General features: G+C 37.3%; 2 protein-coding genes across 2 annotated transcripts; one reads left to right on the forward strand and one right to left on the reverse strand.

Moving 5' to 3' along the window:
* Positions 1 to 1,286: 1,286 nt before the first annotated feature.
* Positions 1,287 to 11,506, reverse strand: LOC139139031 (protein YIPF1-like). Its single transcript, XM_070707729.1, has 10 exons — positions 11,336 to 11,506; positions 10,990 to 11,029; positions 10,158 to 10,264; positions 8,308 to 8,388; positions 7,707 to 7,791; positions 7,269 to 7,385; positions 5,832 to 5,986; positions 4,224 to 4,406; positions 2,885 to 3,066; positions 1,287 to 2,674 (listed from the first exon to the last, which is right to left on the reverse strand). The coding sequence occupies exons 1-10, from the start codon at positions 11,372 to 11,374 to the stop codon at positions 2,653 to 2,655; spliced, it is 1,011 nt and encodes a 336-aa protein (XP_070563830.1). The 5' UTR covers positions 11,375 to 11,506; the 3' UTR covers positions 1,287 to 2,652.
* Positions 11,507 to 11,598: 92 nt separating this feature from the next.
* Positions 11,599 to 15,469, forward strand: LOC139139030 (F-box/LRR-repeat protein 12-like). Its single transcript, XM_070707727.1, has 2 exons — positions 11,599 to 11,782; positions 12,390 to 15,469. Exons 1-2 carry the CDS (start codon positions 11,625 to 11,627, stop codon positions 13,249 to 13,251), a joined length of 1,020 nt encoding a protein of 339 aa, XP_070563828.1. The 5' UTR covers positions 11,599 to 11,624; the 3' UTR covers positions 13,252 to 15,469.
* The last annotated feature ends 857 nt before the right edge of the window (positions 15,470 to 16,326 follow it).

The following is a 16,326-nucleotide window of genomic DNA, read 5'->3' on the forward strand; positions in this document are numbered from 1 at the left end:
GACCATAGGTCATTATCACATCTGGAAGTTGTGATATAGGGTTAGCTTCAACCGGTGGTGGACAGTGTCCATTTTCCGTAAACGACAAAAAGTCAAAAACCGCTGAACAGACTGCATTGATATTTGGTACAGATATTCAGACTGGTTCCAAGGTTCTGATTCCGAAAAATGGAGCCAAACGGAGCAGGGGTTAGATAGTTTGGGAAATTTCTAACCCCCCTTTAACTAATTGATTTTAGGGGTCTTCATATATGTAGTTTTGGAATGTACACCAATCCTGCATTATGGACTATTTAATGAGTTGTGGAACAGAAATGAGGTTTTGATGAATGTTAGAAATATGCAGGATGGCTGATTCAAAGTATCAGAGATTTCATGCGCTTTTGGTAATAAAATGATAAAAAAACAACATATTTAATGTTTTAGATTTCTCACATTTGTTATGACCCTTAACATTACAGACTTGATGACATAACTAGCTGCTGGACCTGTTTACTGGCGCATTGATTTAAAGACAAAGATGGTTTTATTTTGTGATAAGGACGTGTGATTTCGTAAAACAGTCTATTAGCCTGGAAATGTGATTTTTGCGAATATTGCTTACCCCACTGACAAACAGTGTGGTTTGAAAATGGCTGGTATTCGCTACTTCGGGACTTTGTTTTGTGTGTGCATTTACTGACAAACTCCAAACCCGCAGCACCTACCCATTCAGTATTTCATGTACAGGTGTACCCAGAGATAGAGTAGTTTCACAATGTGCCAGTTGTGATCAAGTGCCATTGGCGCTATTTTTAAAATGTGCCAAACTACAAACATGTGGATGAGCAAATGGATACGTAATTATGAATTAATTTATCCACCTCTATTCCTTGGTCTGTCAGGGCAAGGTCAGGTAAGTGGTCATGAATTTATTATGGAGGGTTCTGCCATGCATGGCCTGGACTAGGAAATACATGCAGGCCAGAGGAAAAGGAATTTCAACTTTTCTGTTATGAGAAAAAGCATTGGATGTAGATTTTTAACATTCTGTTCCATTCTATTCGGATTTAATTGCAGGACATAATGATGTTGAAGATGATGCCGAGTCCAACTCAAGAACACAAGTGTTGAGCATTGTGAATCTTTAAGAAAGCTGAAAGACTGTCTCAGTTCTCAATATTGTGATGATACAGCAAGACGTACTCTGAATTCAACAACATGGGTCTTGTTTTCTTTTCAGCTTTTTGCTTTCTTTTCCTATTAGCATGGAACTTAACGACAATAATGAAACAACAAGCCATAACTCTGTACCCAGTATGATTTATTTACAATATAATAAGGATATAAAACATGTATCCATGCTTACATGATATTCCCACCCTGACATGCACTACCCATAATTCAACATTTCACTTTGAAAGAATGAATGACCCCTGGCCCTGAAAATGACCTTTACCTATCAATAATTGTGTACGTAGTAGAAAATTGTCAACAATATTGCCTGCCATCATTGCAGGTATTTATTAGTAGTCTCTCTCAATGATATAAATAAATGAAATAATTGGAAAATTATTTTCTACAGATGTTTCTTGCATGCCCTTGATTTCTGTTTTATCTTTGCAAAAGAAATTTAAAATTAAATCATAAACGTCTAAGCATCACTACGATTTTTCAATTACATGGCCACCATTGAAATGTCATGTTAAAACAAAAGTATACAGACAATAATGTAAAGTTTTCAACAAAGCTTCCATAAAAACGGTATAATTTATCATTGCACTTTCATAAATACTGAGAAAAATGTGAGATTAATTTGTACCTTTGACAGAGTACCATAAGAAGTGATCGACATTATGTGGATCTCTGCACTGTAATATAAGTAGAACGCACACTGCACTGATAATATTCATATTGATTTATCTGCTAGACTCTTGACGGTTCATCTCTTCATTGTAGAAGTGGGATGAAATACAGGGAAAAAATCAAGCACAGTCTTGTCTTTGCTGTTCTGTATTAAGACTTTTTCTAAGAAATTGCATTGTTGGAGAGGATAAACGGATGTAGACATGGTACAATGCATTTGGTAATTCCAACAATACAAGTAGACCATGTCATTTGCTGTGATGTCTCATTGTGCCACTTAGGTTATCATAGCGAAGCAAAATACATAGCCACTAAGGTACCTGTCAATAACTGGTACAGACGGATATGTAGTAACTATGTGGAAATCTATGTACTCCGCTTTTTAAGCACTTTCACCATAATTATGGTAAAATCATAATTATAATTTGGGGTCATCTTAGACTGGCTGAACGTCTACATGTATAAGTGAAATACGGCAAATGTTTGAAACTAACTTGATTCATTAAGACCTACACCCTTACTAAGTTATCAACTAGACTACAGCAGGAAGTAAAACATCTGTTTTGTCAGAGGTGGGGCCAATATACATTTTCTCCAAATCCTAAATCCAAGCTCTCTCAGATTATATAAAAAGGCCTTCACAGAGTAGCAATATGACATGCATGTAAAAATTCTGAGGTCAAAGTTCATGTTGATTAAATTTCTGTTGTACTGAGCTGAATGTCAGTGTTGGAGAAAGAAACAGTCAAGTCTTCTAAGTCCCAGATCTTCATGCAGAAGATATTCTTCCCACCATCCTTATCATCTCTAAACACCGTCAGTGGCTCCTCTGTGGGGAAAAAAAATCATACCATACAGTGTTACACTCATCACAGTAAAGTTAGTACACACAAACTCATTCAAAAAAGAAAATCTAAAAAATTTGACACAAATAGCATGTCACTGAAATTGACCAGACATCACGTTGTAATTAGGTTTTAAATGACATAAAATATTGTACTAAAAAATAAGTTTAACTTTTGTAAAGCACAGAACTCACGGTTGTAAATCCGTCATTTGATGTTGAGATGGCATGGGTTGGATCAGCTGCTGTGTATGTAGCACCTGCTGTAACTGCTGTTTGATGGTTTGCGGATGGAGTGGAAGAGTAGGCTGGTGTGCCATGGTTGGCGGTGTGTCCGTACCAGTGTCAATTATCTCTGGTGCATTGAAAAAGTAGAACTGAAATAGGATATGAATACACAGAAAACATACTGTCATTCAATATGCAAAAAAGATCATTTAGTGAAAAAAATGCACTCAAAATATTAACTTTCAATGCATAATCAATTGAGCATATGAAACGCATTCAGAACATGAAATCACACGTACAGCAGACAAAATCAATCCAGTGCTCCCCTGTTCAGGACTGATATTTTCTTGAGAGGGATGGTAAACTAAGTTAGAGCTGGCTATATGTCAGGCACAAGAAAATAGTCATAAAGTTGTAGACATTCAAAGCAATTTTAATCTCAATTTTTTAAAAAACTTGAACTTTTGACCCTTTTTTTCCTGTACTACCCATTTTCCCCTCACAGATTACTGGTCTCACTGATGTCATGCCATAGGACTTGTCTGTTTAACTGCTTTATGGACAAGAGCCTACAAATTTGATCCAAATTTCACTGTGAATTTTTTTCTCTCACATGGCAGTGAACACAAGGTTATTTGGTCAATTCTAGAACAGTTTCCCCTCTGTACATTTACTCACCAGACGCTCACTCTAACCCTATCCCAAACCTTTAGCCCAAACTTTGTCCTGCTGGTACGTGCCCAGGGGGTAACTGTCCTCATATTGTATGAGAGATTGGGATCAGCTGAGGGCATTCTAGGACAGTTGCTGCCATACATCTACCCACTGGAAACTCACCCTGACCATATGTTTAACCTTTACAAAACCCAAACTGTCCAAGTGGTAGATGTCAAGAAGTAACTCTCCTCATACTGTATGGGGGATTGTCATTTATCCCATCAGATACCCACTTAACCCTATCTATAACCCTAGCATTGACTGGAGAGTGGGGAAGATCTGGGCAGAAGATGCCCAGGGGTTAACTGCCCTGATACTAATTTGTTGGCAAGATTTGCCTTTTTTCACACCATAACATTGTTCTCTGATATTTGACACTGGCACTAGCCTCACAGGTAAGAATACCCGATTTCAATTGAAATTTTCAAAGGGTATAAAGGCCTAATAGTCTTAAAGCGTGGCTATACAATCTTTGTTGAACCATATGCAGTAGACAATAAATTGCTGATTACAGATACTGAGCTAATTTTTCAAGACAACTTGTATCGATACCACTTCTACTACTGATGTCAGAATGATCGTATCTCACCTTGAAGCCAACAGCTAGTACAGCATGGAGTAGAAATATGCCCACCATTATAGCGATGGCAATCTTCTTGTCATCATCTCGGACAGCTGGCCAGAATGTCAGTAACAAGACACCACCAGAGAGTAGCAAGGCAAGAATTAGTAGCACCCACTGCACCCAGTGTATGGGTATCACGTACAGAAACTGAAAATACATCACAGATTACAAATGGTCAATGAGAAGTCAACAAAATATCTGAGGATGTAGGGTACTTTTTAGTGTCAAGATACTGATATATACTGAAATAGTAGGCACTAATCCCATTGACATCAACACATTCATTTTCTTCAGTTCATTTCAGTGTCTTAATGACTTAAATCCGCTGGCATACACTATAAGTTGATAAGTACAAGTGTTTAGAGATTGGCATGTACTGATAATGCAATCGTCATTAAGGATATTTCCAATGTAAAAAAAAAAAGTTCAAGCTGTAAATTAACACATCTCATCTGAATATTCACTAAGGAACTCTGATTACATGAATTTCAACTCAGTACTAGTATTATTTCAGACCTAATTGTATGTTTGATATCTATATCACAGTTCTTTTCAAAACAGATCCATCTGTTGCCTTGATTAAAGTGCCTGAGTTCTGCACACATTAAATTGTAAAATAAATATTCAATATATTGCCCAATATTCTCCTCTCTGTAGAAACCGTAGAACAAATGAAAGAAAAGGTTTCTCATTGTCTTAAACCAATCTGAATAAAACTTTCTGTTGACACACATACATAGGTGATTTCCATTGTGACGTTGAATTCAATTACACAAAAGTATTATTTCAATGCCAATTACATCATCAACTTTTCATTCTTTGAACAGCTGTCAACAGAATATTAATAATTGGCAACTGATTTAGAACAATGATGCATTTAGTAGATTTGTTTGTCTCCCTTTTTATCTGATGTGCATTTTATGACCACAGGAAAATAAATTCAAAGAAACAAATTCAGTAATTTCTCGATCAGATGTTAAGTCACAACCTGTGGTACATACGCACTCAGCAGAATGTAAGCAATTAAAACTTTTTGGCTATACCCCAACCTCTCAAAAAGGTGGTTCAATGACCGAGCTATGTTGTTGCAATTTTTGACCCTTCCATACAGCTGTAGAGTTCAATGAAGCATATGCACAATTTATACACACTAGCATACATTGCATTGCATACAAAATAAATTGAAGCAGTGAATACAACACTGAAGTGAGTTTTAGATGATACTTTCACGGGAACTTCCAAGAGGAAGCTTGAATTGCACAATCTGAAGAGCAACTCTAATACAAATATCTGTAGCTAATAGCAGTGAAATCAGTTGATGCACTGAACATCAGCAGTGAACACAGTCTCATACATTGCCTTTCTTGATCTTAATACATATCATTTCTCCTGTGTCAATGATCATATTGCTGGTAGATATCTACCTGTGAAGGCACTGTAACATGCTCTCAATGTTTTACAGTATTACTGAACAAAGACATGGAAAGTTATCATAATCAAGTGTACAATTTTGACAAGTTTTGTTTGGCCAAGCATTGACTATACACATCAACAATTCCAACGGATACTTACTGATACTGGTATGTAGATAAATAATGAGTATCCATATATACAGATAATTTCCAGATAGCTGTACCCTGCTTGGCTTTTTCGCCACGTCAACACACCCCACAACGATGATCCTATGAACCACCAGTAGCAAAATATTGCCGTTGCTGCTATCGACACTGAAATGCATACAAAAAGAGTTACAGGCACTTAGGATAATTATTTGCAAACGTGGCAATGATGTTGAGTACTATGATGAACAGTCATTGTCTTTTTGTCTTGTAATTTGAAGTCAGAACAAGGACCTTTTGCAGAGTTTACAAGAGGCAGAAGTGACATGCCCAGATGAAATGTTTAAGCAATAATATATATTATAGCCCAAACATGGGACTATGTGCCCGAGGGTAGGTGACCATTTGCCCGACGTAAGGAGGGCAAATGGTCTCCTGCCCCGAGGGTACATAGTCCCATGTTTGGGCTATAATGTTTTTATTACATGCCTCTCTTACTCAGTTTGCACCAAAAATATTTACGTTTATTGGCAAATTATAGTCAAATGCTTTATTTTCATTTTAGACGAAAAAAGGTTAAAATAGAACGATTTTCATCATCGAATGGCGCATTGATATATTTAAACTACTGTTATGCGGTTTATCAATATTTTTATGCAAAATTTTCCAAAAACCGGATTTTCTGTGCAAAACATGAAATTTCAAGACTTTTACATCCAAAAGTTTTCAAGTTGAAAATAGTTCCGGTTCACTTTCAGTCCAGTGATGACTATGCGGCCCGCGACGTCATCGGCGAGTTACCATTGAATCCTATGGAGCGCTAGACGTTCGATATACGAGGCATGTAATAAAGCACACCCAGCGATGGTATACCACAAGATTTTGACCAGTTCACGACATATATGCACGAGCGATAGCGAGTGCATATATGAAGTGAAATGGTCAAAATCGAGTGGTATGCCGTCGCTAGGTGTGATTTATTGCTATTATATCATAACAGTATATTGAAATTCTGGCATGGAACGTCATAAAAGGACTTTTCCTCAAGCCGAGAGCTATTGCGCATGCCAGCCGTGGTATATCGCCAATATACCACGGTTCTTTTCGCGTCTTGACCAATCAGATCGCTGTATTTGCACCATCAATATATTGGTATGATATAATTATTTATATCTCTGCTCAATAAACTTACTGATTATATGTTGTGTATTACTTGTGAATAGACTATTTGCTGTGCTGTACAATTGTATGAAAATGCGAGAAATATGAAAAACTTTCATATGTCCTCTATACCAGGTACCATAAATATGTATATGCAACAAAATGATGGTATATTGTAATCTGTATCTTCGGAAAGTGATATCAACCACTGAAAGTTGTTGACATTGTATCAATACTGTATTACTGACATGAACAATGAAGTAATTCATCGAGGGATATTGTGGCTCACCTTTTTTAAAATCTGGATGCCACTCTAAATCTGGATGACCCGCTGTAGCAAAGTAGTTAGCTACATCGCCAGTAATGGCCGTGGTGAAAACCAGTGTAATACATACCCAGAAAGGTCCTGATGCAAACACAAATTGGAAAAAAAATTCACATGATTTGGAGTAATCAAAGCATGATTTAGTCAGGCAATCATCGTAATATCTATTTGATATTTTTTATTTGGAATAATACTATCAGATAAACTTACATAATGCAATAAAAAACCTATATGTAGGGAGATCAGGAAAGAAACAAGACAATTACACAGAGCAAGGTAAAACACAGATACAGATTGAAGTAACTTTTAGAAGCAACAGAGCTATGTCCAATAATGCAACTGTTTACTTCATCCTGTCAAGGTCCACTTGAATGTAGTTAAAATATTAAATGAAATGGTTACCATAGAGATCTGGATTAGCTCTGACTTCATCTCGGAAATTCTTGCTTGGCTTTGGAACAAATGAACCTAGTAACCTCCTCAACACCTGTGAAAGATAACATATTATTTCAAATGAAAATTAATTTACTGAAGCGATAAAATCTACTGGAACAATTCATATCTACACCGGTACATGTATCTTATTCATTGGTTGTGTTGTGGTAAACATACACCACAAAAAGTTCTCCACACTTCATAGTTGAACATGCTAGAATTCAAAAATTCCAAGAAATTCTCTTTTATATCTTTCAGACCACTTTTCTTGAATCTTTTTGTTTATTCAAAAAGTTTTTACACAAGATCTGCCCACATTTGAAGCTGTTACTGGGCTGGCTAGACCACACATTACAGAAACGATTGAGCAAAACTACCTATACAAATCCCTTTGCTTCAAGGTGTAAAAATTTGAGTCCAAATATCTGTCCCGAGACACATTTCACTTTGAAGTTGTTTTGAGACTTCATTGAATTTTCCCTTGAGTCAGCGATATGCCATGTTATACATGTTATCTGCAAACTTGGCCTAGCAGGCAAACTGATGGACAAGACAAGCAATAACGTACCTGATACGTTTCTACATCAAAGAAAGTCTGGTAGTACTCAAACGTCCAAAATGATGGTGGCTTTTTCTGTCCTGTTAACAACTAAAAGAAAACAGAATGAAAATGCAATTAAGTTTACAAAGGTTTAGAATGTTCCTTATCATTATCTTGTTTACACTGCTTAAAAAAACACAATTATCAAGGATGTATTTTAATGAACATAACTTGTGCTTACATGATTAAAATTGCTTAGCTAGCTAATTCCTCTCTATGGATTGTATTGTGACCAGATTATCTCCGCGAATGACCTAGCCGAACAGCTTTGAATCACTTCGTCTGTGCTAGACTTAGTTCAAGTAGGTGAATTTTTAAAAAATAAATCATTTATAATAGTTTCTCTTGTGTCTCTTCTATTTCGTACAAACCTATTTGGAATTTGGTAGCGCAGGTCAGGTTTTCACAGTGATTGAATGCATTACCTTGGAGTCTGCACAGTATAGTGAGTTAGTTTCTGCCGGATTCACCGACTTGGACTTCTTGCAAAGTATCGGCAGCTAGACGGACTGTTGTACACAGTGACGTCAAGCAAATACAAAATGATTGACAGCTCCAGCCATTATTCTGGCCAATAAGGAGAACGCGTGAATTTAGTGTTTGTGGCGTCGAATAGGACCCTTTGCTGGGCCTTTTATTTTCGCTGAACAAGCCGTTTGACAACTTTTCTTTGGTCCCAGTGGTTGATCATGTAGATCACTGTACTCGGAACTGCACTGGAGGCTTTTCAGCAGAGTCGATGCCAAATGCTGCATGATCTGCAACTCACATAAGTGTGCAGAAAGGGGTCAAGACTTGCACCGACAGCAAACTCTATTTCTTCACAGGACAGTGTCTTTTTTCATCCTTGAATAACCGGCGACGATTATAACATTTTGCAACATGGGCCCCACAAACAACATAGATATTTCAACGCGTTTTCGGTGACACAACAGAGGTCGTGGTGACTTTTCTGGGAGTGATCCCACTCGACATCTTATGAATAATATATAAGTAAATAAAAATGTCATCTCATAAATAATTTATAGCAATGCAAACCCTGCAGGAAAGCCAAGTCTGTGATTCCGGGTGAAACTCCCCTGTATAGCGTTCACCCAACTCATCGCATCCACTCCACTCATGCGCACGTTTCACATGAAAGCAAAATACAAATCATTGCGTTCACTCCACTCAAACATTCACAAATCACAGACTTGAACCAAGTCTATGTCTGTGCCTAAGTGAATTGAACTCCATCTGAACATTAATCTCATTTGTCTCAAGAGGTTACTACAGTTCATAGTACCATATACAATGCTGAATTAGTTCAAGGTATATGCAAAATTTTCCATAAAATTCCAGATCTTTCACAAGTTCCATATGATTTAATATGGCATCTGTTTTGATGCCCGATAACAGTCTAAGTCTAGATTTTCATTGTGAGATATTATAATCACACTTATCACTGAATACTTAGGGCAGTTAGCTGTTTTGATCCTCAATGTCCGAAATGTTTGGTGGTAAAAATGGATATGCAGATGGACTGTAAACACCAAGTAACTCTGGGAGTACCAGCCCGGGTATTATCAATTTAAAGCTACACTGCTTATTACAGTGTCCTGATATAAATCCATGATGATGTCACTGAGCAATCTTACATGCAACAGAAAATAAATTGATGCTCATTTTGGAAACAGGTAGCCAGTGAGAGATGAAAACTCAATTTAACCATTTAGATGTAGAAGCCTGTGTAACCTGGCTAAACGTTTCAAATACTGTGGCTGGATATATCTATTATCGCTGTAGGGGTGAAAGCTACCACACTGTTACATACTCACCTCTGTTTTATCTCCTTCGTCTTCTTCCTCATCCCCACTTGGATAATTATCAAAATTGTGCGTCTGCCCACCATCACGGTCTGCTTCTATGTTACTGTCACTGAAATCTGTCAGAGTGGATGATATATGCATATTTTACATATTAGGTTTGGAGGTGCAATGATTGATCAAGCATACAGCTAACCATAGTTCCCTCAATGGGTGGAGGGTCTGTGGGCCAATTTTCCCGGAAGAAATTTTACTTTTGTTGACAAAGTACATACATGTATATTGAGGACTAACATATGTGGATGATAGCTTTGCTTACTTCAGTTCGTGAATTCAACTGAACATTTTTACAAATCTTACATCAAGACTAGTACCGTAGCTTGAGGTTGTTTGATTTTGTTTCCAGCTATGTTATTATTATAATAATAACATCATCAAATTTTAATGATTTAGATCAGACACGGGGAGTGACCCTGGAGCAGAGCAATTTATCCACTATACATCAACATAAATTACATTGTCTTTTTTTCTCTACATATCACACTTGATTACATTCAGAAAAAATATTGTGATTTATGTTATTATGAAATAAAAAATGTTAAACTGGAAAAATTCCTCTGAATTAAAAACTGAAAAATTTAATAAATATTGTCAATGTATTCAGCAATGTATTCACTAAATACATTGCCAATATGCAATTTCTTTGTATGCCATTGTCACTGTCAAAAATAAACACTGGAGTCTTTCGACTCACTTCCTAGTCTTATCATTTACAGGTTTATACATGAATCCATTCAGTATTATAATTTTGTTTCTTTTAATTTTTTGCTCGTGAAAAACATACCTTGGAATTTCAGATCGTCGGCAGAAACTTCATCTTTATCCTAAAAAGACAAAACAGACACTCTGTACTGTAAAATCACGACATAGAAAATAATACACACGTGACGTGGCACAGATGGGATACATCGGTAACGTAATTGCTTGTTGGCCACATACAGGCAGCCGGCCCAGCGTTACTCATCACTGCAACAATTACAGTCGCCGACTCTCTCGTTGCTTCGGTCGTCTCAACATTTCCCAGCCTGCCCTCTATATGCATTGGAGGCTTCATAAAAATCGTCGAACTGCTAGCAATTGTCTCATATATCGTGGATGGTAGTTTCGTCGGAAAAAAACTTCTCACAAACCTTATCGATGTCCACGACTGCATCGTTCGGGTTCGCCATGTTGTCGCTCAAACGTCGCCTGTTGTTTCACTCCTCCAATGATATTCGGTACTTTCTGATCAGTGGAGTAAAGAAAATTCCTACCTGGGTCGTGACCTTGATTGACCTCAGCCGCGTTCTCGCCAGTGCAGTGAGCGCTTTCCATTTGCGCCTTCTCAATTTAGCCTTGACATGTTAGCAGAATAAAAGCAGTCTCGTACTTGACGTTTGAGGCACTCACAGGACTACTTGGGGAAAACAAGTCGCAGACATGGCGGGACGCGGTGCAGCAAGGGCAGCCGTTGAGGAGAAGAGTAAACTTTTGAGCGACAGATCGTTGTGTGAAAGCCCTTTTGGCAAACTTCCTGATAACATCATTCTTGAAATATTCTACTTCTTGGATCCCAGAGATATGTGCAGGATTGCAAGGTGATGACACTTCCTAGACCTTTACTATCAATACAATCACAGTATACTCCACAGTTGAGTGACAGTGACACAAATTGAATGTTCTCAACCGTTTGTGCCACACTAGTTTCAGTTTTATTGTTTAATGATGATGATGGTAATTGATGATGTTATTTGTGCTTGTTGTTGTTGTTGTTGTTGTTGATGATGATGATGATGATGAAAACAAAGATGTTACACCTTAGGAAGTGCTGATGATGTGGCCAGGGTTTTATATCACCTTAGCATTGTCATTATGAATGCAACAGTAATAAGATCAACATTGACACTTTTAGATATTTGATTGTGAATTTTTCTCTGACATTTTTAGGCAAAAAAAAATTGTTTCTGGTTAACACCCACATCACTTCAAAGTGTGCATGTCAAATCTTTTTTTTTTCCTGTTTTTCATTTGCCCCTATGGAAAAAAGGGAAATATATATTATATTTCAGAAATTTCAGTAGAAGTGGACCAACCGTAACTTTTACAAATTCATATGCAGTATTAAACGTTCATACTTGTGTTGTAGGTAACAATGTGTTTATCCCTTGTTTTTTAACATTTTTCACGTTTGATTTTTTCATACAGAGTGTGCAAAACTTGGAACAGACTGATAAATGACAAGTTGCTATGGCGACATGTTGACCTTCGGAATTACAGGGTGGACCTACGTAGCGTGTGGAAAGTTATCCGAAATCACTTTTCGTCCACATTGCTGTCACTGAAATTAAAGGGATTTCTTCACTCAGTACGTAAGACAGAATGCCTGTCAAATGCGGTATTACAAGATCTCAAGGAACGTTGTCCCAACTTGAGCCACTTAGAGATTATGGAAGCAAATTTTAATTCCTTAGATGCCAGTACTTTGCCATCTAGCCTTACATCATTGGTTCTCCAGTACTGTGAGTTGCCGAAGCAGTGGTTCAAAGACTTGAGCACCGATGATTCACTGCTGCCCAAACTGCAGTGCCTGGATCTGAGTTTCAGCACAAGAATTTCACAGGCTGATCTGAAGGACATCTGCAACAGACCACTCAGGGAACTGAAACTCAACGGCTGTTACAGGATCAACGACACCGGAATACAGCACATTGCCGAGACGTTGCAAGACCTGGAAGTCCTGGAGTTAGCTCAGTGTGACATCACAGACCTGAGTCTGCATCACATCAGCAGACATCTAAAGAAACTGGACAAGTTGAATTTGGCTGACTGCAACTCCCTGACCGAAACGGGTGTGCCAAGTCTTTCTCTGCTGAAAAACTTACGCTGGCTGAGTTTGGCCCACTGTAATCGCATTGTGAACACCAGCCTGCTAAACCTCGCCAAAAGTCTGAAGTTACTGAAATATTTGGACATCTCGGATATTCCAAAAGCTGTGGAGGTGGCAGATGACATAAGATGCACTCTACCTGACTGTGAGATTGTTTCAGAAAATATTCCAGTGCAATAATTTTAGACGCAATCCTGTCACCGCTGTTTCCTTCCACAGAGGCTCAGCTCTGAAATTTGCATTGCATTTTTGCATTTTGCATTTCAGTACCTGAATCTACTACTCAATTACCATATCATGGAGCTAGCTCAGAGACTTACAAACTTTCACGATGATAGAAGTATAATGGTGTCAGAAGATGGTACTTTAGTCAATTAAAAGTTCCATCAGTTGTAATTTTTTTGTTTTTGTTGAAAAGTGAATATGTCAACCATGATATTGCATACTGTACACAGTACATTATGTTGGCAAGTCTATCGAATACTAAATGAAATATCTTTGTTCATACTTAAAAAAGAAGAAAACATTTTTGTTTAGTAGCAAAAAAATTAATGAAAATGTCAAAATTTACAGTTTTTGTCCCTGTAAAGAAGGTAAATGGAAAGGCATGATAACATGATATGAAATGATTTATTATATGCCAATCTGTTCGTCATAAAATCCATTCTATAACTGAAGGCCCCCCTTTGTGAGTGGCATATCAACAAATTTGTATTTGAGCAAGCCATTCTACTTTTTTGCCTCACTCTCTTTGTATTTGATTACCAGTAGCAGTACTATATGTTTAACAAACAGTTGTATATTTATTTCACGACATTCAAATCATGCACAATTTCTGAATTGCTGGAAATAATAATCTTAATCAAGATAGATTTCAGAGATTGATGACAGCTGCATGTCAACATTAATTGGTGGTGAATTTATGTATAATGTATATGCAGCAAGATCTAAGAATATTGAAATATTTTTATAGATATGACTCCGACAGAATGAATAAATCATTTATAATGTGAAGTTACATTTCAGGACAGCAAATTCATTGTGTTGCGTGATCAATCACTTCAATCAGCCCTGTCAGATGAGGGCTACATAAACAAAGTATATTTACTGTAGACCTGATAAATCATTTGGCACTAGAGGCATTGCTGGAAGAAAATGTACATATTTTCTAATAGTGATTTGCATTACTTTAAACTGTAAAAATAATTGAGTTGGTGTCAGGTACTGGGCGTCCTCTCACAGCCTTGTGTTATCTGTGGCTTGGTACTGCCCTTGTGCAGATATATGGGTATTCAAACATTACGATATGAGCTTTTGCAGCCAGCTTGCATACCACGTAAGGACAAGTTCCACCATGTAATACCACAGGGGCTTGGTTAAGTGACTGTAGGGGAATTAATATGCTATATTCTCCCCTTCATATTTCTGATAGAGACGTGTATTTGCTACCAGTGATCTTCTACCCTTTTACTGAACACTGTCATTGTGATCCTTGATTTCTTGATCACACACTACTTCCATCAGTCCACAGACATTGTCCAATGGCTTGTGTGTCAACCAAGTCAAACGATTGAATCAATCGCTCAACATCAAGCTACATGTATCCACTAATAAAGTGAGCCCACTATGAAAAGTTTTCAGTAAAGGAAGAGGAGACTGGGGGTAAGACACATGTCTTTCTTGGAAATATCACAGTTTGAAGATGGAGAATAGAGCAGATGCATTTCCAACGGTCGATTTTAGAGTCCTCTGTGGCTATACCCTGTATGCTTTGTTTCCCTTACTTGGCGTGGCTATCTTAGGCATACACATCAGTGTATGGCAGAGCATAGAACCCATGTAGCATATGAGGGGCTGTCTAATATGATTTTTGTGCCCATGAGTTAATTTATGATTCAAGCCAATGTTTTTATACATTAAAACCTTTCTCATTGAAATGTTTAAATCACCAGTAACTCATGAATTATGTTTTTAATCGAGTAATTGCCTGAAAATATTATTTTCATGTCCATGAATAAAATATACTTGATTACAAACTAACTCACAAAAACACTTGTTGAAGCAGGTTGTTACGTATGTATTTTATAGAATATGTCATATCAATTTGGAGTTGAACTACAGTTCAATGCTTATCCAAACTACACTGTGGCAGGTTCATAGCTGGCATGTTGGAGGATTTCTTGAAAAGTAATTCACAATAAAAGAACTTCAGCGTGGAATAGTAAAGTAATAAATGTTTTAGTGTAATATAAACTCTATTCGGTCCATTACACTGAGAGGCCAATTTTTTTTTTTTTCAAGTTACTAGTAAACAATCTCATGTTAAAATAAAATAATCTTTTAATGGGAATGCTGAAAAAATAAACACCTCCCTGATCAATTAGTGACTTCAAATTGTCGTCCCAGACTCAAGAATACGTTCTTTCCCACTAAGAAATTGCACTTGTATTGCACGTAAAGATTCCGTCAAAACAACATATAAAAGTGAAAGAAATCCAACACTACTGCTGCCGTTATATCATTCACGAGAAGTGTCCTCATTGTATCGAAGAGCGCCCTCAAGAGGTATATGTCAAGAAACTTTCTCTTATTTATTTCGCCGTTGGTGGCGCTGTCTTCATGGTTGTGCAAAGTGAAGAAAATCAGGTGGGACCTAATTCCCTTAAATCAAGTTGTGTCTTGCATTTTGCAGAAGGCAGTGGTGTATTTTTCACCGTTACAATACATTTTGACTGAAAATATTGCATTTTCTTGTACCTTTACCAGAGTGTGTATAACATGGGTGACTAACAAATATCAGAATGGACCTATTTGTCATCCAGCTGTTTGCAAACTCATTTGCCAGCCAGGAGGAAGAACAGAAATAGTGATGAAATCATCAGACACACAGATTGATGATCTTTATTAAAGTCTGGTAAATTTAGTGATCCAGGACTGCCAAATATTTGTCCTGACTCACCATTTTTGGTCATCCATTGGACTAGTCAATGCTATCTGAGGTGTATGGCTAACTGCTCCTGAGACTACCAAACACTGATTGAATTTGTTCGTCCCTTTGACTGTGTTCCTGTACTCACACAATAATGACTCATGGACCATGGTGTTTATGAAATAGAGCATTTTTTTAATTCATCTGATCCTAAGCAAAGATAATGCATGGGAATACAGTTCATTCTTGAAGGTGTCAACATCCACTTGCAGAATTTACAAATTTTGTCTCTCTCTTTTGTAATTGTTCTTCAGTGTAAGTCTCCG

This window comes from Ptychodera flava, chromosome 8 (genome assembly GCF_041260155.1).
Source record: "Ptychodera flava strain L36383 chromosome 8, AS_Pfla_20210202, whole genome shotgun sequence".
Lineage (NCBI taxonomy): Eukaryota > Metazoa > Hemichordata > Enteropneusta > Ptychoderidae > Ptychodera > Ptychodera flava.

What these genes read in the sequence shown, in the direction of transcription:
- LOC139139031 (XM_070707729.1), bottom strand. Translation starts at nt 11,374, where the DNA reads ATGGCGAACCCGAACGATGCAGTCGTGGACATCGATAAG. An exon ending in CGACGATCTGAAATTCCAAG is followed by an intron (nt 10,265 to 10,989) that starts GTATGTTTTTCA and finishes CCACTCTGACAG; the next exon opens with ATTTCAGTGACAGTAACATA. An exon ending in ACGAAGGAGATAAAACAGAG is followed by an intron (nt 8,389 to 10,157) that starts GTGAGTATGTAA and finishes GTTTTCTTTTAG; the next exon opens with TTGTTAACAGGACAGAAAAA.
- LOC139139030 (XM_070707727.1), top strand. Translation starts at nt 11,625, where the DNA reads ATGGCGGGACGCGGTGCAGCAAGGGCAGCCGTTGAGGAGAAGAGTAAA. An exon ending in GATATGTGCAGGATTGCAAG is followed by an intron (nt 11,783 to 12,389) that starts GTGATGACACTT and finishes TTTTTCATACAG; the next exon opens with AGTGTGCAAAACTTGGAACA.